Here is a 24,738-nt window from a genome sequence, read left to right on the forward strand (position 1 = left end):
TGGACTTTGGGCAAAAGGAAAGGCCTCTTGTAAGGAGGCTGGTTTCTGCTGGGGACAATTTATATTGAGATATGTTGTAGATATAAATGGATTCCTTCTTTATTGATTTGTCTTTTTGTTGTGCAATTTTCCTTTTTGGCCGCCACGTGTGCCTCTTTTTCCTCGTCTTTTTTTTCTTTTGATGCTCTGTGGCAGAAAGAGTTCTGGAATCCCTCGGGATTTGGGAGGACTCAACACTAAAAAATAATTCTAATTATCTGAGGTCGTCTGAATGGGCGGACAATAGGGGCCAGATGGATTCTGTCCTTCCATGATAATACTGTTTGTAGGGGTGTCATCATTGCAGTCTCTGCCAGGGGCAGATTGAGTAGCATTGATGGATAGTGTGGCTAGTTAAGAAAGTGGATGCCAACAGTTACTTAGATTTCCATAGTGCTCATTAAAAAAAAATGGCCCTACAGCTAAAACCAGCGTATTCAAAATAATTGCACTGATCATCACATATTCCAACAACAATCCAAAATACTCCAAGACCGCTTCTGTGAGAAGCATTATCCAGACAAGGTCCTCAGGCATGCCTACAACTGAGCCAAGGCACAGTCTCGAACTGCCTGCCTGAGGGGTAAAAAAAACAAAAAACATGACTCCGAATACAACCCATTCAGAGTTCTCAAGCAACTTCCTCACGACTTACAGTAATAACACAAAAATCATCAAGACCATTATACAAAACCATTGGCATATTTTGCAGGAGGCCAACTATTTAAAATCCGTCCTCCCGAATCAACCCAAGTTCACTTACAGGAAAGGTCCTTCTCTTAAAAGCATTCTGGCCCCCAGCCAGATCAGGTGGCAAAATTCCCAAAAAATCCACACAATGTGACCTCTTTGGGAATCCATTACCCAAGGGCAGTTTTAAGTGCAAAAAAGCTAGATGCCTGCACAGCTACCAGATTACCCATGGAGTGACAATTCTCATCTATGGGGACTAAAGAGAAATTTGGCATTAAGTTTCATCTTACCTGTCAGACTAATTTTGTCATTTATCTGATCAAATGTCAGAATTGTCCTCTCCAATATATCGGTCGAACCATCCGTAAACTGCATTTGAGACTGAACCAGCACAGATTAAATATCAAAAGGAAGTTTCTGCTTCATGGGGTCTCAAAACACTGCACTATCCAGCATCCCAATGCCACCAATCACATCTGCATTACCCCTATTGACTTTGTTCCACCACAGGTCAATAATAGGTTCGAACAATTAAAACGATTAGAAATGTATTGGATGTATAAATTAAATGGGCACTGTCATGAAATAAAAAAAATCTATATGTTGTAGTACTTAAGTACTACAACATATCTAAAACAGTTTAAAATCACTTTTAAATTCGGCCACTAGGGGTCGCCCTCCTAGTGGCCGAATGCATTCGGCAGTGACATCACTAGTGAATTTCGACTCATTGAATCCTGGCAATGAGTCGGAATTCACTCACTGCGGTGCTTGCTCCCGCCTGTCAATCAAACTGGCGGGAGCGAGCGCTGAGAACAGAAGAAGCGCGCATTGGCTCCCCTGCTCCCTGGCCTTGCATGCCGGCCCCGCCTCCCGTCGCTGCTGTCCTGCCCGTCGCTGCACTGTCCTGGTATGTCTGGGGGGGGGGGGGGGGGGGGGGGTTCGGGTAGCGGGGTTCAGGTTGCGCCGCGGCCATGTATTGTTTTTAACACATGGTGCCTCCAGTTAAATCGTATGTTACATGGTGCCTCCAGACAATCGTATGCTCTTCTACAAGAACTACCTTCCTTGCATGGAACCACAGTGCTACATTGTGCATGGATCGCTGTGTTAAAACACAGTGCAGAGCATTTCACCCTCCAGAGACCAGCTCCCTCTTGTACAGAAAGTGGTAACTGTATTTTCCTGAATGCGACGCGCTCTCCTGTCGATTATGTCGGAGTATCTACACCAGTGGTCTTCAACCTGCGGACCTCCAGATGTTGCAAAACTACAACTCCCAGCATGCCCGGACAGCCGTTGGCTGTCCGGGCATGCTGGGAGCTGTAGTTTTGCAACATCTGGAGGTCCGCAGGTTGAAGACCACTGATCTACACCTTTATCTACATTACGAGTGGATGCACCAACCCAGTCCGTCTGCATATTTACTGAATTATAGCACTGTATCATGCACGGATTGCTCCTGTCAATTACCATGCAGAGCATCTTACCCTGCACAGATCATCTCTCTCCGGTACTATCAGCCACAGCTGTACTTCCTGCAGCGCTGTGCTCTTCACTGACCGGGGTCAGATACAGTGCAGAGCATCTCTCCCCGCGCTGTCAGCAGGGATCGTATCACTCCAGTGATCTCTATCACTGAAGCTTATGCTTTTTCTTGAAGCTTTATGAATGATGAAGTATCTTTTAATGAAGCAAGTTTTTAATGGTGTGTAGTAAGTTTTGATTGTTTTTATAACTTTTTGCCTCTTAAGTAACAATGTGTGTTGACGTCACCGAGCATCAACCCGGAAGTCTTTTTTTTTTTTTTTTACAATCAGTGTCCACTTGATAGAGATATAATATATATAGGTAGATAGATAGATAGATAGATATATATATATATGGGATGTAAGAAAAAAAATCGATTCTCGCGATAATCACGATTTTTTCATTTGCCGATACTGAATCGATTCAAAACATTTTTGAATCGATTCTTTTAGGGATGTGGAATTTTTATATCCTGACGCCCGGAACAGCATGTCCTGGGCATCAGGAGATAAAAGTTCCACATTTGTGGAGCCGGGCAGGCCGGATCTGACACGGCGTCGCTCTGGGTGTATGGAGCAGGCTCCGACTCGTGCCCGCTCCGTACTATGCGACCCTCGCTGATTTCAGTAGCCTGGGGCCGCCGCTAATAGCCAGCATGCGGCGATCGCCGCGGCTGGCTATTAAAGGAGTACTCTGGTGCACACTTTTCTCATGTTATCCCGTCCGGGCTGCAAAATAAAAGAAAATGCACTTTCTCTTACCTGCCAACGAGCCCCTGGAGCTCCGGTACAGGTGTTCGGTCCCCGGGCTGTATTCTTCTTACTTCCTATTAGCCCGGCACGTCACACGGAGCTTCAGCCTATCACTGGCCGCAGCGATGTCCCGCCTCTGCTGGTGATAGGCTGAAGCTCTGTGTGACGTGCCGGGCTAACAGGAAGTAAGAAGAATACAGCCCGGGGACCTAACACCTGTACCGGAGCTCCGGGGGCTCGTTGGCAGGTAAGATAAAGTGCATTTTCTTTTATTTTGCAGCCCGGACGGGATAAAATGAGAAAAGTGTGCACCGGACTACTAGATCGCCGCTGTCAAAGCTGACAGCGGCGTCTATTGGGATCTATGAATGCTCCCAGGTGGGCGATGTATCGGGATATATCGTGATGTATCGTCACCTAGACGGTATCGCAATATATCGTGATATATCGAATCGCCACACTGGTATCGCGATTCGAATCGTATCGCCAAATTCTTGGCGATTCACACCCCTAACAAATATATATAACCTTTAATTGTGCCTGATGAAGAGCCCGGTCCGGGCTAGAAACGCTTATCCAGTGCGTTGCACGTTTTTACCATAAAGTACCATTCCTATTTCACCATTTGTCCGATCCTCCTTGATTCCTGCGCCCTAAGTAGATGTTCCCACTTTTCTATGCACAAGTACCCTGTGATATTCATCAAAATTTTTCTGAAAACTTCAATTTTTTCGGGAAAAAATTAATAAATAAAACTTCTCTCCACTACAGAAAAAGGTCTTCTCACCTGCAAACTAAATATCCAGTCCTGTTCAATCCATGAGTACAATGAACACCAACAAGTTTATCTGTGAAAGAGAAAAAAAAAACATCAATTCATTATTCATTCTAGGAAGGAACTAAGTACTCCCATCTCTCCCCTGGAGGTGGTCGGGAACTGAAAACAGCCGAAGCCGTGAGTTATGCAATTGCATAACTCCTATTAAAGGGGTTATCCAGGAAAAAAAACTTTTTTATATATATCAACTGGCTCCAGAAAGTTAAACAGATTTGTAAATTACTTCTATTAAAAAATCTTAATCCTTTCAGTACTTATTAGCTTATGAAGTTAAGGTTGTTCTTTTCTGTCTAAATCCTCTCTGATGACACCTGTCTTGGGAAACGCGCAGTTTAGAAGCAAATCCCCAAAGCAAACCTCTTCTAAACTGGGCGTTTCCCGAGACACGTGTCATCAGAGAGGATTTAGATAGAAAAGAACAACCTTAACTTCAGAAGCTCATAAGTACTGACAGGATTAAGATTGTTTAATAGAAGTCATTTACAAATCGGTTTAACTTTCTGGAGCCAGTTGATATATATAAAAAAAAGTTAACTTTAAAAGGCTCTCAAACAGTAAAGCCCTGTGAACTACACTGTTTCCGTAACATGTGATCTTACAAAAAAGTGGTCAGTTCTTGAAGTTGATGTTCTTGAAGCAGAAAACATGGGCACATATAAGGATCTGAGTGGTAATACTGTAACTCCGCGCCCACAGGCTGTAATACTAACCCAGTTAGGTAGTGTATGTACAGAGCAGAACTTACCATTCCCTTCATTCTCGCTTAGGTATTCTTTCACAGCATTTTTAAACTGGGCGATAACTGCATCACTAGGCACTTCATGGCCAATGGTAAAGATCTTACAATAAGTTATAGTATTAGGAAATTCCTATAATAGAAGATGAAGACCATTAGAACGCTACATTATATCTACAAAGGGGCACAAATAATGGATCGGACAGAAGGCTATATATATATATATATATATATATATATATATATATCACCCCACAACCCTTTTTTGGCAGTGTTGTGACAGCAACCAAGTGGAGCCTTAAAAACCATGATCAACATATTCTCTCTTATACAGTGCCTTCAAAAGTATTGACCCCCCTTGACTTTTTTTTAGTATTTTGGTACATTACAGCCTTAAAGAGTACCTCTCATCAAAAAAACGTTTGATATATTATAGATTAATGTATGCAGAATGACTTCACAATTGCATGTTATTAAAAAATATGCTTCTTTCCATTAAATTTTTCACTTTGAAGAAATGACCACTAGGGGTCTCCCTACCAGTCCTGGCAGTAAGCATTTCAGACTCATGCTGGAGTCCTAAACACTACGAGCTGCCAGTCTGCTTTGTTCACAAAGGAGGACACTCAGAGCTGCCAGCCTGCTTTGTTCACAGCCTGTTTGGCTGTGAACAAAGCAGGCTGGCAGCTCTGAGTGTTTAGGACTCCAGCATGAGTCCGAAATGCTTGCTGACAGGACTGATCGGGAAAAATACAATAGAAAGAAGCATATTTTTCATTAACATGCTATTGGAAAGTTATTCAACATTCATTAATCTAAAATATATCAAAAGTTTATTTGATGAGATGTACCATTTAAGTTCAATGTTTTGTTAATCTGAATTTTATGTGATAGATCAGAACACAATAGTCTAAGTTGGTGAAGTGAAATGAAAAAAATAAAAAATGTATTGTTTAGAAATGGAAATCAGAAAATTGGCATTTGCGTATGTATTCACCCCCTTTATTAGGAAGCCCATAAAAAGCTCTGGTGTAACCAATTACTTTCAGAAGTCACATAATTAGTGACATGATGTCCACCTGTGTGCAATCTAAGTGTCACATGATCTGTCATTACATATAGACACCTATTTTGAAAGGCTCCAGAGGCTGCAACACCTAAGGAAGAGGTATCAGTAACCAAACACTGCCATGAAGACCAAGGAGCTCTCCAAACAAGTAAGGGACAATGTTGTTGAGAAGTACAAGTCAGGATTAGGTTATCAAAAAATACCCAAATCTTTGATGATCCCCAGGAGCAGCATCAAATCTATCATAACCAAATAGAAAGAACGGCAGCAAACCTGCCAAGAGATGGACGCCCACCAAAATCACGGACCGGGCAAGGAGGGCATTAATCAGAGAGGCAGCACAGAGACCTAATGTAACCCTGGAGGAGCTGCAGAGTTCCACAGCAGAGACTGGAGTATCTGTACATAGGATGACAATAAGCCGTACACTCCATAGAGTTGGGCTTTATGGCAGTGGCCAGAAGAAAGCTATTACTTTCCACTAAAAACAAAAAGGCACATTGTGAGTTTGCAAAAAGGCATGTGGGAGACTCCCAAAATGTATGGAAGAAGGTGCTCTGGTCTGATCAGACTAAAATTGAACTTTTCAGTTATTAACCCCTTAAGGACCAAGCCCATTTTCACCTTAAGGACCCGAGCGTTTTTTGCTAATCTGAACACTATCAATTTAAGCATTAATAACTCTGGGATGCTTTTACTTTTCATTCCAATTCCGAGACTGTTTTTTCGTGACATATTCTACTTTATGTATGTGGTAAATTTTAGTCGATACTTGCATAATTTCTTGGTGAAAAATCCCAAAATTTCATAAAAATTTTGAAACTCTCTGCTTGTAAGGAAAATGAATATTCCAAATAAATTATATACTGATTCATATATAGAATCATAAAGTTGACATGTTTTTACTTTTTGGAGACATTAGAGGGCTTCAAAGTACAGCAGCAATTTTCTAAATTTTCATGAAAATTTCAAAATCTGAATTTTTCAGGGACCAGTTAAGTTTGAAGTAGATTTGAAGGGCTTTCTGTGAGAAACACCACATAAATGACCCCATGATAGAAACTGCACCCCTCAAAGTATTCAAAATGACATTCAGAAAGTTTGTTAACCCTTTAAGAGTTTCACAAGAATAGCAGCAAAGTGGAGGAGAAAAATCAAAATCTCAATTTTTTACACTAACATGTTCTTGTAGTCCCATTTTTTTTCATTTTGTGGCCTATGGAGAAATAGCCCCCCAACATTTGTAGCCCAATTACTCTCGAGTATGGAAATACCTAATATGTTGACATAAAGTGCTCTGCGGGCTCACAACATGGCTCAAGAGGGAAAGAGCAACTGTGGGATTTTTTAAAACAAATTTTGCTGTCATGGTTTTTGGGGACCATGTCGCATTTAGGAAGCCCCCATGGTGTCAGAACAGCCAAAAAAAACAAAAACACACATGGCATACTATTTTGGGAACTATATTCCTCAAGGAACGTGCCAAGGGGTTTAGTGAGCCTTAACACCTCACACTATGATTGCTGCAAAAGGTGGCTCTACAGAGTATTGACTTTAGGGGGTGAATTGTTATGCACATTGGGGAAGATTTATCAAATCCTGTGCAAAGGAAAAGTTGACAAGTTGCCCATAGCAACCAATCAGATCGCTTCTTTCATTTTGCAGAGGCCTTGTTAAAAAATGAAAGAAGCGAGCTGATTGGTTGCTATGGGCAACTTTTCCTCTGGACAGGTTTTGATAAATCTCCCCCATAGACTTTGTTATTTTGTCCGATTTGTTGTTTTCTTCACAAGGAAAAAAAACAAAAAAAACAACATCTTTAAAGTTGTGGGTATGTCCTGTAAATTAAATGATCAAAATCCTCAAACAATCCATGTTAATTCCTGGTTGGGAGGCACCAAAATACGGGAAAAAAGTCAAGGGGGGGGGGGGGGGGGGTGAATACTATAGCAAGGCACTGTAGATGGTGCCTAGAACAGAAATATAATACAGCATAATATGACACTTCATAGAGATGATCTTATTATACAATGACAATACAACATGAGAAGCCCCATCTCTTTCAGACTGCAGTTTCGCCTCTCTGGGTAAGCATGATCACACATGGGAGAGTATGGCATCTTGTTAGAATGTATGTTCTCTGTAAGGGCCTACTGACACCTCGTTTTTGGCCCTAAGTTTAGTGTATATTCTGGGAAAGCTGCTAACAATATATTAAGATGCCTTGTGCTGGAGAATGCCGAAAGAGAGCCCTTTTGGCCATGGTCGGCCCTGTTTATGGTCAGCATACCTTTGTCTATCACTGTGGAAGAGCTTGTATGGGAAACATTACATGTCTAGAGCTTAATCCTGACAGGATCTGTGCTGTACTAAGATCATAAACTGCTTGAATATTAAAAACAGTCAGCTGATTACGGGGACCCCTAGACTGTAACTGAATAACTTTGCTATATGTGAAAAGCCAAAAACGTTCCTGTGTCTATTCGACTACCAGCTATAAGAAGCAGAACATGGGGAATCAAAAAAGGACTGATAATATTTAATAGTTATATTTATTGTGTCACTATCACTTAAGTTTTTTTATTTTTTCAAATGTGAAGTTTTAAACTGTAGAGGTCAGGGTGTGCAGACCCCACTGATTGCTAGAATGAGGGGGGAAGAAGTGCTTAGCTGAGCAGTTTTTTCTTTCTAACGATAAATTCTATAGAATGTCTATCGGCCTGGAGCTAGGAGAGAAACAGGGAGAGAAGAGCTTTGCTGGGGGCTTCTACAAGCTAGTTCTAGTGATCAGTGGGGATCTCTGCACCCAGATATGTCAAAAGTGACAATTCAAAGGGAATCTCAGTGTCATCCACACTAACAGTTCATATAGGCTTCCAGTGTGGGTGAAGCAGCCATCTTTGCCTGTGTAAGCAATGTCCGCTCACCACTTTCTGGTGTAGCCCGGAAGTGTGCATGGGTGTTTGTAACTGAGCCAGCATTTCGGAAGACACCTCTGCTGGCGAGAAAGGTGTCACAGGGGCAGGAAAATGGATATGTAATGAGTGTCACCTGCACTATTAGTTACACCGACGTGCATAGTGCAGGTGACAGCGACGGGCATAGTGCAGGCGACACCGACACTAATGACAGATTCCTTTTTAACAACTAAGGGGGAGAATTAATAAAACCTGTCCAGAGGAAAAGTTGCTGTGTTGCCCAGAGCAACCAATCAGATCACTTATTTTTTGGAGGCCTTTTCAAAAAATGAAAGAAGCGATCTGATTGGTTGCTATGGGCAACTCAGCAACTTTACCTCTGGACAGATTTTGATATATCTCCCCCTAAATGTATTTGGCTCCTAAACAGAGAGAGGAGGTTACGCATCTATTTGCCTGTACAATACAAGACAACTATCAGCTCCTGACAGTTGTCTTGTATATATGTTGTCTCCTATATTCTTAGCCTCCACTCTATGTACAATATTAAGAAACAGTAAGCAACTAAGTAGTTCCATGCGGTCAGAGAGGAGGTTACACACCAATGTAAGGGTATGTTCACACAGTAGGAAAATGGTCAGAATGTCCGCACATTTGAAAACCTGGCGCGAACTAGGACCGCTCAGAAATGCGCCATCACATAGACGGCAATGCATTTCCAAGAAATATCTGCAGAAAGAATAGACGTCTATTCCTTCTGCAGATGTCAGAATCGGAAAACTCCACCGTGTGCACAGTGCTGCAAAAACCCATTGAAATCAACTCGACTCTGCTGCAGCAGAATGTCCGTGAGGAATATTCCGGTGGAATTTTGCACAGACATTCTGCCGTGTGAACATACGCTACCTAAGCTGCTGTCTGGCCCTTCATACTGTTGGGATGTCTTGCTCATGAGGGACTTAGCTATGTTGATCAACTTTTTGCCCATTCTTATACCAAACAAAATGAGAGTATTATAAGAAAGACTGACAGCTCTGCATTGACCCCAGGAAAGTTCCCTTGTACCTGTGGGGAATAGTAGCGCTTGGTGCAGGTTAGATCCACAACCATTCCAAGTTCTTCATTTTGTTTCCTAACTTCCTGAACAAGATTTGAGGGGGAGAATCGCTGCCAAGGTGCCAGCTTATTATCAAACACCTGGAAGTGAACGGTACAAGACACTCAGTGCCATACAGCAACACCGTCAACATGGCTCATGACAACAGCTTTTTGCAAGGCTCTAAGCTTACATTCTTTAAAGGAACTTTAAAACAAATAAAACGTGTTCCCGGGATACGTTTTCCTATGGGAATGTACTCCTTCCACCTGTAAGAGAAGAAAGAGGTTAAGATTTATGCTTTATATCATTTCAAGGGGTTTAGTTTGGAAAACCTTTATTTTGCTCAGTATAAGGGCAAAAAATCTTTTAAATGGCACTCTTATTAAAAGTAGTTTTTGCACTCCTTATGGTAAATAAAACATCTTACTAATATACTTTGTTTAAAAAAATTAAGTTTTCTATGTTTTATTTGTGTTTAAAAAAGCTGCCACTAGGTGTCTTCCCCACTTGTCCAGAGCACATTTCCCCCCCCCCCCCCCATATCTTGCACAGACTTTGGACTCCTGCTGACCTGGCAGAAATCCAAACACAGGAAATGCAGTCTGGAGTGCTGGGGGGGGGGGGGGGGGGTGCAGCCCTAGCCAATCATAGCTCATCTCACTCTGTACTGCTCTGGGCTGTTTGTAGCAGGGTGAGGGGGGAAGTTCTCCCCTGTATGGCTTCAGATCAGGTCACATCTGCTGGGTAACATCCCTTGCCGGTCTATAAATCTGACTGAAAGTAGAAGTAGAAGGAGTCGGCACTCGTCCCGTGATGTGGTGCTCGTGGACCAGTCAGCATATGGTGGGTAGAAGAAATCCAGCCACACACGAGTAGATGCAAATCACCTGGGGTGTTTATTTACAACATGGCATAGCATAGCATGACAATGTAGCGACACACAGGACGCGTTTCTGCCAGCTCGTGGCCTTCATCAGTGGATCAGTTGATGAAGGCCACGAGCTGGCCGAAACGCGTCCTGCGTGTCGCTACATTGTCATGCTATGCCTAGCTGTAAATAAACACCCCAGGTGATTTGCATCTACTCGTGTGTGCCGGGATTTCTTTTACCTACTGTAAATCTGACTGAGACTGAGCAGAAAATACTCAGTACTCAGGGGGTGGTTTATCATTATGGGGCAGTGAACTGGGAGGAGAGGAGAGGGACAATAAAACTAATACGGTGCAAAAATGAGCGGACCGGAGTCTCAGTTCGGCTCATTTAAATGAATTGATTGCAGCACGGGATGGGGATTTGGAGGAACGATACCACAGAAATCCGGCTGAATTTCCTAAACACAGAATTCTGAAACAAAAATTCAAGCCCCATTGAGTTCAATGGGATTCAGCCCGTAATTCCGCTAAATTTAAAAAGACAGGTCTTTAAATTTTGCAGAAGGCAGAATTTCCATAGCAGGGGGGGGGGGGGGGGGGGAGGGGGGGGAGGGGAATAAGGGGACACTAATGACTGTAACAGAGGGGGGAAATAAGGGGACACTAATGACCGTGACACAGGGAGAAATAAGGGGACACTAATGACTGTGACACAGGGAGAAATAAGGGGACACTAATGACTGTGACACAGGGAGAAATAAGGGGACACTAATGACTGTGACACAGGGAGAAATAAGGGGACACTAATGACCGTGACACAGGGGAGAAATAAGGGGACACTAATGACCGTGACACAGGGGAGAAATAAGGGGACACTAATGACTCTGACACAGGGGAGAAATAAGGGGACACTAATGACTGTGACACAGGGGAGAAATAAGGGGACACTAATGACTGTGACACAGGGGAGAAATAAGGGGACACTAATAATGACTGATCAAGGTTATGTGACGTGCACTACATTCATAACAAATTTGTGAAGCCCTGGACTATAGTGCAATCCTGGGCTTTTCAGGGCAGATTCTGCCAAAAAAATGAATGTTCCGAATGGAATGGCCCTAGTGTAAACCTGGCCTTAGACAACCCCTCATGTGGAACCACTTGAGATATACCGATTGCGATACCGGTGCAGAAATCTGACATTTACACAAGCACTTGTACTTACGGCCCCGCCTTTTCAGACCATTAAAAAAATAAATAAATAAATAAATCACTCATTACATGTGCCAAGGCCTCTTACTTGTTCACTCCATTATCCTGCATCTTCTACTCATACACAAACAGTACTGGGACATCCCTACATCCCACTGTAGGCTGCACATACATCCCGTTTATTACAGGTTTCATAACTGCAGGAATCCCACGGGCTTCTTATTACAGTAAATAGAATTCATATGGAATTTGCATTTTGCATAGTAACCTTACTTGACCAGTGGTCTCCAAACTGTGTGCCTCCAGCTGTTGTGAAATGACAACTCCCAGCATACAAGGATAGCTGTTGGCCATACAGGCATGCTGGGAGTTGTAGCTCTACAACAGCTGGAGGTCCACTGTTTAAAGACCACTGGGCTATGGGGTAAACAGCTACGTGTCATGTGACAGTAAATCCCACCAAACTTGTGCAACTTTATATGGTTCAGCCAAATCGTACAGAAGGTGCAATCGCTGACCAATGCGGCAATAAAGAACCCAGTCAAGTTGAACGTTACAAAAAAAAAAAAAAAAGGAAATAAATCATATATACATGAATGGTGAAATAAACCATTTCCACTGTGTGTGAACATAGTTCTACAGGTGACAGCACTTGCTATGGTCTCCCAAGGAATCATGGGAAACATAACCAGGATGAGACAGGAGTCTCACACATGGATCCTTATAGTGGTTTATCCCAAGCAGGGTGTCTTCAGCTGTTGCAAAACTACAACTCCCAGCATGCCCGGACAGCCAAAGGCTGTCCGTGCATGCTGGGAGTTGTAGTTTAGCAACAGCTGGAGGCGCCATGGTTGGGAACACCTATTGTAGACCCCCCCCCCCCTCCATTACTCCACCATGGGGTCCCCGGTATACCCCCAGCTCTCACCGGTCCGGTAAGGAGTTCTTGGACTTCATGGCTGCAGACCGGATGCAAACGTGATGATAGGTGGAGACCGGGACCCGGAGAAACGAAACTCGAAAGTTCAGTAGTAAGAAGCACACTGCCATCCGGACCACGCCATACCGAGGCCACGTCACCGGCGGGGCGCACGATGATGACGTAAGCGCGCTGGCCGGTCGGCTGCCATATTTGTTTTGGGCATAACCTTCCTTATACTGTATATAATAGGTCATGTGATCTCAGTGTTTCCTGACTAGGCTGCCTCGAGTTATTTCAAAACTACAACTCCCAGCATGCCTGGACAGCCTTTGGCTGTTCGGGCATGCTCGGAGTTATAGTTGTGCAACAGCTGGAGGAACCCTGGTTGGGAAACATTGGCTTATCTATGGTATATTCATAATGGTGGCAACGCCAAAATTGCTTCAGTGTACATATAATAGTGACAGAGGGCCCCAATAGAGAACAAACCACAGTGTACACATAATAGTGACAGTGCCCAAATAGAGAACAAACCACAGTGTACACATAATAGTGACAGTGCCCCAATAGAGAACAAACCACAGTGTACACATAATAGTGACAGTGCCCAAATAGAGAACAAACCACAGTGTACACATAATAGTGACAGTGCCCCAATAGAGAACAAACCACAGTGTACACATAATAGTGACAGTGCCCAAATAGAGAACAAACCACAGTGTACACATAATAGTGACAGTGCCCCCAATAGAGAACACACCACAGTGTACACATAATAGTGACAGTGCCCAAATAGAGAACAAACCACAGTGTACATATAATAGTGACAGTGCCCCCATAAGAGAACAAACCACAGTGTACACATAATAGTGACAGTGACCCATAAGAGAACAAACCACAGTGTACACATAATAGTGACAGTGCCCCAATAGAGAACAAACCACAGTGTACATATAATGGTGACAGTGCCCCCATAAGAGAACAAACCACAGTGTACACATAATAGTGACAGTGCCCCCATAAGAGAACAAACCACAGTGTACACATAATAGTGACAGTGCCCCCATAAGAGAACAAACCACAGTGTACACATAATAGTGACAGTGCCCCAATAGAGAACACACCACAGTGTACACATAATAGTGACAGTGCCCAAATAGAGAACACACCTCAGTGTACACATAATAGTGACAGTGCCCCCATAAGAGAACAAACCACAGTGTACACATAATAGTGACAGTGCCCCCCATAGAGAACAAACCACAGTGTACACATAATAGTGACAGTGCCCCCAATAGAGAACAAACCACAGTGTACACATAATAGTGACAGTGCCCCAATAGAGAACAAACCACAGTGTACACATAATAGTGACAGTGCCCCCAATAGAGAACAAACCACAGTGTACACATAATAGTGACAGTGCCCCCATAAGAGAACAAACCACAGTGTACACATAATAGTGACAGTGCCCCAATAGAGAACACACCACAGTGTACACATAATAGTGACAGTGCCCCCAATAGAGAACAAACCACAGTGTACACATAATAGTGACAGTGCCCCAATAGAGAACACACCACAGTGTACACATAATAGTGACAGTGCCCCCAATAGAGAACAAACCACAGTGTACACATAATAGTGACAGTGCCCCCAATAGAGAACAAACCACAGTGTACACATAATAGTGACAGTGCCCCAATAGAGAACACACCACAGTGTACACATAATAGTGACAGTGCCCCCATAAGAGAACAAACCACAGTGTACACATAATAGTGACAGTGCCCCCAATAGAGAACACACCACAGTGTACACATAATAGTGACAGTGCCCCCATAAGAGAACAAACCACAGTGTACACATAATAGTGACAGTGCCCCCATAAGAGAACAAACCACAGTGTACACATAATAGTGACAGTGCCCCCAACAGAGAAGAAACCACAGTGTACACATAATAGTGGCAGTGCCCCCATCAGAGAACACACCACAGTGTACACATAATAGTGACAGTGCCCCAATAGAGAACAAACCACAGTGTACACATAATAGTGACAGTGCCCCCAACAGAGAAGAAACCACAGTGTACACATAATAGTGACAGTGCCCCCATAAGAAAACAAACCAGAGTGTACACATAATAGTGACAGTGCCCCAATAGAGAACAAACCACAGTGTACACATAATAGTGACAGTGCCCCCATAAGAGAACAAACCACAGTGTACACATAATAGTGACAGTGCCCCAATAGAGAACAAACCACAGTGTACACATAATAGTGACAGTGCCCCCAATAGAGAACAAACCACAGTGTACACATAATAGTGACAGTGCCCCATAAGAGAAGAAACCACAGTGTACACATAATAGTGACAGTGCCCCCAATAGAGAACAAACCACGGTGTACACATAATAGTGACAGTGCCCCCAATAGAGAACAAACCACAGTGTACACATAATAGTGACAGTGCCCCCAATAGAGAACAAACCACAGTGTAAACATAATAGTGACAGTGCCCCCATAAGAGAACAAACCACAGTGTACACATAATAGTGACAGTGCCCCAATAGATAAAAAACCACAGTGTACACATAATAGTGACAGTGCCCCATAAGAGAACAAACCACAGTGTATACATAATAGTGACAGTGCCCCAATAGAGAACAAACCACAGTGTACACATAATAGTGACAGTGACCCATAAGAGAAGAAACCACAGTGTACACATAATAGTGACAGTGCCCCCAATAGAGAACAAACCACAGTGTACACATAATAGTGACAGTGCCCCCAATAGAGAACAAACCACAGTGTACACATAATAGTGACAGTGCCCCCAGTAGAGAACAAACCACGGTGTACACATAATAGTGACAGTGCCCCCATAAGAGAACAAACCACAGTGTACACATAATAGTGACAGTGCCCCCATAAGAGAACAAACCGCAGTGTACACATAATAGTGACAGTGCCCCCATAAGAGAAAAAACTGCTGTATACATATAATAGTGACAGTGCCCCCATAAGAGAACAAACCGCAGTGTACACATAATAGTGACAGTGCCCCCATAAGAGAAAAAACTGCTGTATACATATAATAGTGACAGTGCCCCATAAGAGAAAAAACTGCTGTGTACATATAATAGTGACAGTGCCCCCATAAGAGAAAAAACTGCTGTGTACACATAATAGTGACAGTGCCCAATAAAAGAACAATCCTCAGTGTACACATAATAGTGACAGAGGCCCCCCCTCCTCCCCCAAAAGAACAAGCCGCAGTGTACACTTAATAATGACAGATTACCCCATAGTAAACATGCCAGGATTGTAGATTGGGTTTTCTTAACCCTTTGCTGCCATAGCCAGGCGAATTTAGTTTAGTTTTTCACCTGTAACAATGTTGTTTCCTCATTGACATGCTCCATGTCTTGTCACTGGGAACACCCTAGGTACTCGAGTGCTGTACCCAGGTACAATAGTATACTTTACTATACCATTGTATTATTTGCCACTATACTATTTGTTGTCTGAGCACCACCATGTACTTATGGCTCCCTGGTTCTTCTCTCTCCACACAATCCACTCCAGTCAGTACGGGTTGAGCTTTGCTGCATTAGTGCCTCTCAACTTCTCTATGCCAAGTGTAATGAGCTATACTCAGGTAACACTGGCATTCCAAAACCGAAAGCATGGCGCGTGCGCTGATTAAGATACCTCTGGAACTCTCATAGATAATGCATAGATTGTGTGCCAACACACCACTGCATAGAACGAGGATAGTCAGGGCCCTTGTCACGATGCCGGCTGGCAGGTAGTGGATCCTCTGTGTCAGAGAGGGATGGCGAGGACCGCGCTAGTGGACCGGTTCTAAGCCACTACAGGTTTTCACCAGAGCCCGCCGCAAAGCGGGATGGTCTTGCTGCGGCGGTAGTGACCAGGTCGTATCCACTAGCAACGGCTCACCTCTCTGGCTGCTGAAGATGCTGAAGATAGGCGTGGTACAAGGGAGTAGGCAGAAGCAAGGTCGGACGTAGCAGAAGGTCGGGGGCAGGCGGCAAGGATCGTAGTCAGGGGCAACGGCAGGAGGTCAGGAACACGGACTAGGAACAGACAAGGGAACGCTTTCACTAGGCACAAGTGCAACAAGATCCGGCAAGGAAGTGCAAGGGAAGTGAGGATATATAGGGAAGTGCACAGGTGGGAGCCAATTAAGCTAATGGGAAGATTGGGCCAGGCACCGTCATTGGTGCACTGGCCCTTTAAATTGCAGAGACCCGGCGCGCGCGCGCCCTAGGGAGCGGGGCCGCGCGCGCCGGGACAGGACCGAGGGAGAGCGAGTCAGGTACGGGGGCCGGGGTGCGCATCGCGAGCGGGCGCTATCCGCATCGCGAATCGCATCCCGGCTGAAGGCGGGACCGCAGCGCACCCGGTCAGTGGATCTGACCGGGGCGCTGCAACAACGAAGATGAGGCGAGCGCTCCGGGGAGGAACGGGGACCCGGAGCGCTCGGCGTAACAGTACCCCCCCCCTTGGGTCTCCCCCTCTTCTTGGGGCCAAAGAACCTGAGGAAAAAAAACTCAATTTTTCCGAGATGAGGTCCGATGCAAATTAGGAGGGGTTCTGTGTGGAAACGTACGAGACAGTCCAATCTTTTATTGTAAAAACAATAGATGTAGAGGGGTCTGGCGAGACTGGTCACAGGAACGAAGAACCTGTTGATGAGAGAGGCCAAAAAAATTTTTCCTGCAGATCCGGAATCCAAGAAGAGCAAAGTAGAGAAGGAGAAGGTAGAGGCAGATATCCGCACAGGCACAGTAAGGCGTGGAGAAGCAGAGTTGACATCAAGAACTGTGTCACCTTTGTGCGGAGTCAGCGTACGTCTTTCCAGGCGGGGAGGACGGATAGGACAATCCTTCAGGAAGTGTTCGGTACCGGCATAGTACAGGCAAAGATTCTCCATGCGGCGTCGTGTCCTCTCTTGAGGTGTCAAGCAAGACCGGTCAACTTGCATAGCCTCCGCGGCGGGAAGCACAGGAACAGACTGCAGAGGACCAGAGGAGAGAGGAGCCGGAGAGAAAAAACGCTTCGTGCGAACAAAGTCCATATCCAGGCGGAGCTCCAGACGCCATCCGGAAGAACGCATGTCAATGCGAGTGGCTAGATGAATGAGTTCATGTAGGTCAGCAGGAGTCTCTCGTGCGGCCAGAACATCTTTAATGTTGCTGGATAGGCCTTTTTTAAAGGTCGCGCAGAGAATCTCACTATTCCAGGACAACTCGTAAGCAAGAGCACGGAACAGAATGGCGTACTCGCCAACGGAAGAAACACCCTGGGCCAGGTTCAGCAGGGCAATCTCGGCTGAAGAAGCTCGGGCAGGTTCCTCAAAGACACTTCGAATTTCCGAGAAGAAGGAGTGTACAGAGGCAGTGACGGGGTCATTGCGGTCCCAGAGCGGTGCGGCCCATGACAGGGCTTTTCCAGACAGAAGGCAGAACACGAAAGCCACCTTAGACCTTTCAGTAGGAAACTGGTCCGACATCATCTCCAAGTGCTGGGAACATTGCGAAAGAAAGCCACGGCAATACTTAGAGTCCCCATTAAATTTGTCCGGCAAGGACAGGCGGAGGCTAGGAGTGGCCACTCGCTGCGGAGGAGGTGCAGGAGCTGGCGGAGGAGAAGATTGCTGGAGAAGTTGCGACTGAAGTTGGTGCGAAATGGTGGACATTTCCGACAGCTGACGGGTTAGAAGGGCGATCTGTCGGGCTTGCTGGGCGGCCACCGTGGTGAGGTCAGCGACAACTGGCAGAGGAACTTCAGCGGGATCCATGGCCGGATCTACTGTCACGATGCCGGCTGGCAGGTAGTGGATCCTCTGTGTCAGAGAGGGATGGCGAGGACCGCGCTAGTGGACCGGTTCTAAGCCACTACAGGTTTTCACCAGAGCCCGCCGCAAAGCGGGATGGTCTTGCTGCGGCGGTAGTGACCAGGTCGTATCCACTAGCAACGGCTCACCTCTCTGGCTGCTGAAGATGCTGAAGATAGGCGTGGTACAAGGGAGTAGGCAGAAGCAAGGTCGGACGTAGCAGAAGGTCGGGGGCAGGCGGCAAGGATCGTAGTCAGGGGCAACGGCAGGAGGTCAGGAACACGGACTAGGAACAGACAAGGGAACGCTTTCACTAGGCACAAGTGCAACAAGATCCGGCAAGGAAGTGCAAGGGAAGTGAGGATATATAGGGAAGTGCACAGGTGGGAGCCAATTAAGCTAATGGGAAGATTGGGCCAGGCACCGTCATTGGTGCACTGGCCCTTTAAATTGCAGAGACCCGGCGCGCGCGCGCCCTAGGGAGCGGGGCCGCGCGCGCCGGGACAGGACCGAGGGAGAGCGAGTCAGGTACGGGGGCCGGGGTGCGCATCGCGAGCGGGCGCTATCCGCATCGCGAATCGCATCCCGGCTGAAGGCGGGACCGCAGCGCACCCGGTCAGTGGATCTGACCGGGGCGCTGCAACAACGAAGATGAGGCGAGCGCTCCGGGGAGGAACGGGGACCCGGAGCGCTCGGCGTAACAGCCCTGCTATGAAGAGCTTGGGGGGTCCCTGAGATTGGACTCACCCATGATCAGGAACTTGTCCCTTGTGGATAGTGGTAAATGTTTTAATGGTGGGAATACGACTTTAAGGTGTGGTTGATATTAGTAGGGGTGCTATAGGAGAACTACAGTAGTTGCTTATAGGAACTTTTTGGCTGGGCACAGTGGTTGGCACAATGAGGACGCTGGGTGGGGTGAAAACATTTGACATTATTACAGGCGCACTGCAGGATTAGGTGAATCATCTTTAACAGTCTTCGCGTTTGTGTCGCACAGGTTACTATTCTGGCTAAAAGAAAACATACCAAAAAGACAGTTTATGGTTATCACTTCAGTTACAGCTCAATGTTATGCCAATTTATAGACACAAATGTAAAACACCATTAATGGATTTTTATTTGTTTTACTATATTTGTTGGAAGGTACAAATGTTGCTGCAGTCTAAAAAGTCACATGTTAAATACTGTAAAATGTGCTGAAGCCAGGATATGAAGGCAAGCAAGGGTTAACATTGGACCACCCCAGAGCTTAATGGCACTGGAAGCTGCAAAACAGAAGAAAAAAAATTAGAAACTAATAAGCTATATTTAAATTACACTAATTTAACATCCAATCATCCGGAAAGCCTAAATAGTCCGGCAGTTGTTCAGCACCGCACTGTATCTCAATGTTAAATTACACTATATAAGAATCCGAAGATTGAGCTGGCATACACAGGCACATCGGATTAATAAAAAGGGCATATCTAATATGGGAAATACTTGGATTTGCCTTGAAAATACTTTTTCTAGCGCATACTTTCTTTAAACTTTGCATTCTGTTGTTCCTCAGTTATTTATCCTGAAAATTTATGAATAAATAACAACTAGGTGTTTCCGTTTTCCGTGTCACTTGTTTCCTTACTTTGCTTTACACAGTAAGCACTGTTTGGGCATAGAAACATAAAACCAAAGAATGTGTCGGCAGATAAGAACCATTTGGCCATCTAGTCTGCCCAATATTCTTAACACTATGAATAGTCTTCGGTCCTAACTTATATGAAGGATAGCCTGATGCCATCCCATGCATGCTTAAACTCCTTCACTGTATGTGCCTTCATTGTATCTACCACTTACTGTATGCAGGAAGGCTATTCCATGCATCCATTACTCTCTCAGTAAAGTAATACTTCCTGATATTACTGCAGAAACCTTTGTCCCTCTTATAAAAAAATATGTCCTCTTGTTATAGTTTATATTCTTTTATGTACACTCTCTTCCTTTACCGTTTTGATTATGCCCTTAACATTTTTTCCTGAGCTTTAAAAAGCTCTGTATCATACCTTTCCCCTTTCTCACATTGTGTGAGCTCCCGGCAGGAGAAAGTGGGTGTTTCCCAGCAGGGGCAATGTCACTGAAGCCTGCGAGAGCTGTGCCTCTCCATGCCCCGCACACACTTCCTGAGTTTGGTCTCCTGCCAGTGGAGGAGTTGGAGAGACCAAACTAACTGTTTGACTTGTGTCAGGGAACAGAGCCACTTAGTGGTCGTTTTTTCGATCACTTTAAAAACATATCAAGGTTGAGAATTTTTTTTTTCAAATATTTTTATTGAGTTTTTAATAATTAATCAACAAGTATATTAAAGGGATATTCCAGGCAAAAACATCTTATCCCCTGTCCAAAGGATAGGGGATAATATGTCTGATCGTGGGGGGCCCTCTGCTGGTACCCCCATGATCTTCCTGCAGCACCCACATTCTATGCGGGGCTGAGTCTCCAGTTTCGGAAACCTCCGGGTTTCCGGGACTGGAGAAGTGACATAACGCCCCGACCCAAGTGACGTCACACCACGCCCCCTCTATTCATAGATATGAAACGGCAGTGGAACAGTGAATCCGTAGAACCCGTGTGGATGATGGCATTGGCCGTACCAGGGAGCGGAGTCTAAGGTGCCACTGGTTTTCACCAGAGCCCTCCACAAAGCAGGATGGACTTACTGTGGCAGGCGGCACCCAGGTTGCTACCCCTGATACGACTCGTCCACACAGGCTGCTGAGGTGTTACATGGCACAAGTAAGATGAGGCAAACTCGTGGTCTGGACACGCAAGAAGTCAGGGCAGGCGGCACAGGAGCATGGTCAGGAGCAAAGCTCGGAAGTCAGAGGGCAGGCAGCACAGGATCAAGATCAGGTCACAGAGCAAGAGGTCAGGAACACTGTTAGACAACACACAACTGGAATGCTTTCTCTAGGGCTAGTGAGCACAAAGATCCAGCAAGGACAGGAAGGAAGTGTAGGGTTAAATAGACACAGGACCAGTCAAGCACCAATCAATAGTGCACTGGCCCTTTAAATAAGAGGAAGGCAGGGGCACACGTGCAGGCAGCAGGGAACAGTGGAGGGGACAGAGATGCGGAGAGGAGAGTGACAGCCCGGCGTTCATGCAGGATCATCCCGCGATGCGGACAGCGGCAGGAGCAGCACGGAAGGACAGGGCCAGAGCGTGCTCGCAACCAGCATGTCTGGCTGCAGTGCTACTTGTGACAGTACTAGACCCCCCTCTCCCCCTCTTTTTGGGCCTTTAAAAGTTTCGGACCAGGTCTTGCTCCAAGATATTCTCTTCCGGCTCCCAGGACCTCTAGATAACACAGGAATGGACAAAATCTGTGACATTGCGTTCTAGGTGTGGCAACCAATAATGCCGAGAGATTAACTGGAAGGACTTCCTTACTCCTGAATGTCCAGTCAGTAAAAAAAAATATCCCCAGTTCAAAACTCTACATCTCAGTTGAGGTGGCATGAAGGATCTCCCAGGTGGAACATGCTGGAGGTCAACAGGAGCAGCAGAAATCAAACGCTCAGGTGGTACAATATGCCGTGGAGTGGAATCCAGCCGAACCACAACGGAGGACCTAGAGAGGGCATCGGCTATGACATTTTTATCCCCAGGACGGAAATGAATAAAGAAGTTAAACCTGGAAAAGAAAAGAGACCATCTAGCCTGTCGAGGGTTCAGGTGCTGAGCAGACTGAAGGTATAAGAGACTCTTATGATCCGTATACATGCTGACTGGATGAGAAGAACCCTCCAATAGATGTTGCCACTCTTCCAAGGAAAGCTTAATAGCGAGGAGTTCCTGATCTCCGATAGAGTAGTTCATTTCTGCAGGCGAAAAACTACGGATAAAGCATCTACCTCCAAAAAGAAGGGTTTCTCAGGATCAGGTCTTGAGAGGACCAGAGCCTAGGGAAATGCAGATTTTAAATGAGAGAAGGCCGCTTCGGCTTCTGGAGAGCAGGACTTGAGATTACAGTTCTTTTTCGTGAGAGCCCCAATCGGGGCGACCAAGGAAGAAAAATGTGGAATGAACTCACGATAATAATTGGCAAAGCCCAAAAAGCATTGTATAACTCAAAGGCCAGTAGGTCGAGGCCAGTCCAAAACTGCAGGCAACTTATCAGGGTCCATCTGTAAATCTTGGTTGGAGACAATTTAACCAAGAAATGGAAGACTTGATCTCTCGAATAGGCATTTCTCAAGCTTTGCATAGAGATGATTATCCCTGAGGCACTGAAGAACCTGTCGGACATGAGATTGATGCTTCTCCAAATTGGGCGAGAAAATCAGAATATCATCAAGATATACCACTACACATGTATAAAGTAAATCATGGAAGATGTCATTAACGAATCCCTGGAAGACAGCAGGTGCATTACAAAAGGCCAAAAGGCAACACGAGATACTCAAAGAGTCTATCACGGATATTAAAGGCCATCTTCCATTCGTCTCCTTCACGTATTCAAATGAGATTGTATGCTCCCCGCAAATCCAATTCAGAGAAAATCTTGGCACCCTGTAGACAATCAAATAGTTCAGAGATAAAAATGTAGAGGATAGCGATTCTTGATCTTGATTTTGTTTAATCCCCGGTAATCTATACAAGGACGGAGAGAACCATCCTTCTTCCTGACAAAGAAGAATCCAGCATCGGCAGGGGAGGAGGATTTTTAGATGAAACCCTTCTGGAGGTTCTCCTGGATATATTTAGCCATAGCTTTAGCCTCTGGGACTGACAAAGGATAAATTCTTCCACGGTGAGGCGTAGTCTCAGGCTGTAGATCAATAGGACAGTCATAAGAACAATGTGGTGGAAGAGACTCAGCCTGTTTTTCACAGAACACATCTGAATAATCCTGATAAGATGCAGAAAGAGGCAGGCTCGGCATAGAAGAAGGCAAAGAGACAGTCTTAGGCTAGGTAAACTCAAGACAGGGGTTTTGGAAAAAATGTCCCCAATGAGTGACCACCAGATTTTCAGTCGAGACACGGAGATTGACGTTGAAGCCAAGAAAGACCAAGAAGAAGCTCTGAAGTACACTGAGGAAGCATGTAGAACTCAATCTTATCCTTATGTAATGCAATAAAAAAGAGGAATAGATGGAGCACCCACTGCTTGATCAGTGCGAAAGCCGCTGTTCACCACTCTTGCTCATGGGCTCCTGGTGTCCCGCTCCAAGATGTACACGCACCGCTTGAGATCATCCCTACGCAGTGAGTGCTCCCTCTATTCTTTTTTATTGCATTGCATGAACTGCCTCTTCGTTAGAGGTTGAGCACGAGAAGATTTGTTTACAGTGGGTCCGGTAGTGCGTCCTGCTGCTGTTGAAATTTGTGAAGCTAGGATATCTGTGTCTGGAGCGGCAGTGGCTGGTCTCTGTTTCTCCCAGCATTGTTATCCTTATGTAAGATTCCTACTTGCATGATGAGAGGTTCAGTGCGGAAAAGCACCAAACTATTAAAGTTTTCTCCATTGACAAGAAGAGATATATAAAGGCTTAGCAAGCTGATTCACTGGGAGACGATGTTTGTGGACCAAGGAAGCAGTAATAAAATCTCCTGCGGAACCTGAGCCCAAAAAGGCTGAGGCAAAGAAAGATGTCTTAGAAGAGGTATAGACTTGGACCAGCATGGTCAAACAAGGAGAGGTAGTATTCACACCCAGGGATGCCTCTCCTACATGCCCTAGGTGCCAGGGTTTCCCGAAAGCTGTGGACGTAAAGAACAGTCTTTGAGAAAGTGCTCTTGACTGGCACAATAGAGGCATAAATTCTCACCTTCTCACTATGTCGACACATTCTTTCCTGCTTTGATAGCCGAGTTCGAGCCACCTGCATAGCCTCTTCAGCAGAAGGCAATGGAGACGTAAAGGAGGACATTGGAAATCGCTGTGTTGAGACAGGTTCCCTCTCCAAACGAAGTTCTTCCTGTCTCTCGGCAAAATGCACATCAATCCGACTGGCCAAAAGGATTAGTTCACTTAGGGTAGATGGAGGATCTCGTGCAGTGAGAGCGTCCTTGATTCTACTAGAAAGTCCTTTGAATGTAGCACACAAGGCCTCATCATTCCAGGCCAATTTGGAAGCTAAGGTGCGGAACTGAACAGCGTAATCGCCAACTGAAGAGTCCCCTTGGCGGAGCTTAAGTAA

The 24,738-nt window shown here is 45.2% G+C and overlaps 2 protein-coding genes across 6 annotated transcripts in view; both read right to left on the reverse strand.

The window, feature by feature from the left end:
- Positions 1–12,874, reverse strand: part of DUSP11 (dual specificity phosphatase 11) — a 33,874-nt gene extending 21,000 nt beyond the window's left edge. The window contains exons 1-5 of one of the 3 annotated variants that reach the window (XM_056571509.1): positions 12,688–12,874; positions 9,865–9,940; positions 9,641–9,772; positions 4,598–4,721; positions 3,802–3,862 (exon numbers count right to left, since the gene is read on the reverse strand). In XM_056571509.1, coding sequence (XP_056427484.1) covers positions 3,802–3,862; positions 4,598–4,721; positions 9,641–9,772; positions 9,865–9,940; positions 12,688–12,809 — 515 coding nt within the window. In that variant the 5' untranslated portion in view covers positions 12,810–12,874. The remainder of the gene's footprint in view (positions 1–3,801; positions 3,863–4,597; positions 4,722–9,640; positions 9,773–9,864; positions 9,941–12,687) is intronic. The other 2 variants (XM_056571508.1, XM_056571507.1) reach the window with 2 other exon arrangements.
- Positions 12,875–19,662: 6,788 nt separating this feature from the next.
- The window catches only part of LOC130368152 (disintegrin and metalloproteinase domain-containing protein 9-like), a 43,360-nt gene continuing 38,284 nt past the window's right edge, over positions 19,663–24,738 (reverse strand). For all 3 annotated transcript variants that reach the window (XM_056571513.1, XM_056571512.1, XM_056571514.1), the window contains one exon: positions 19,663–19,819. In XM_056571513.1, the coding sequence (XP_056427488.1) occupies positions 19,725–19,819 (95 nt within the window). In that variant the 3' untranslated portion in view covers positions 19,663–19,724. The remainder of the gene's footprint in view (positions 19,820–24,738) is intronic.

This window comes from Hyla sarda, chromosome 4 (genome assembly GCF_029499605.1).
Source record: "Hyla sarda isolate aHylSar1 chromosome 4, aHylSar1.hap1, whole genome shotgun sequence".
NCBI lineage: Eukaryota > Metazoa > Chordata > Amphibia > Anura > Hylidae > Hyla > Hyla sarda.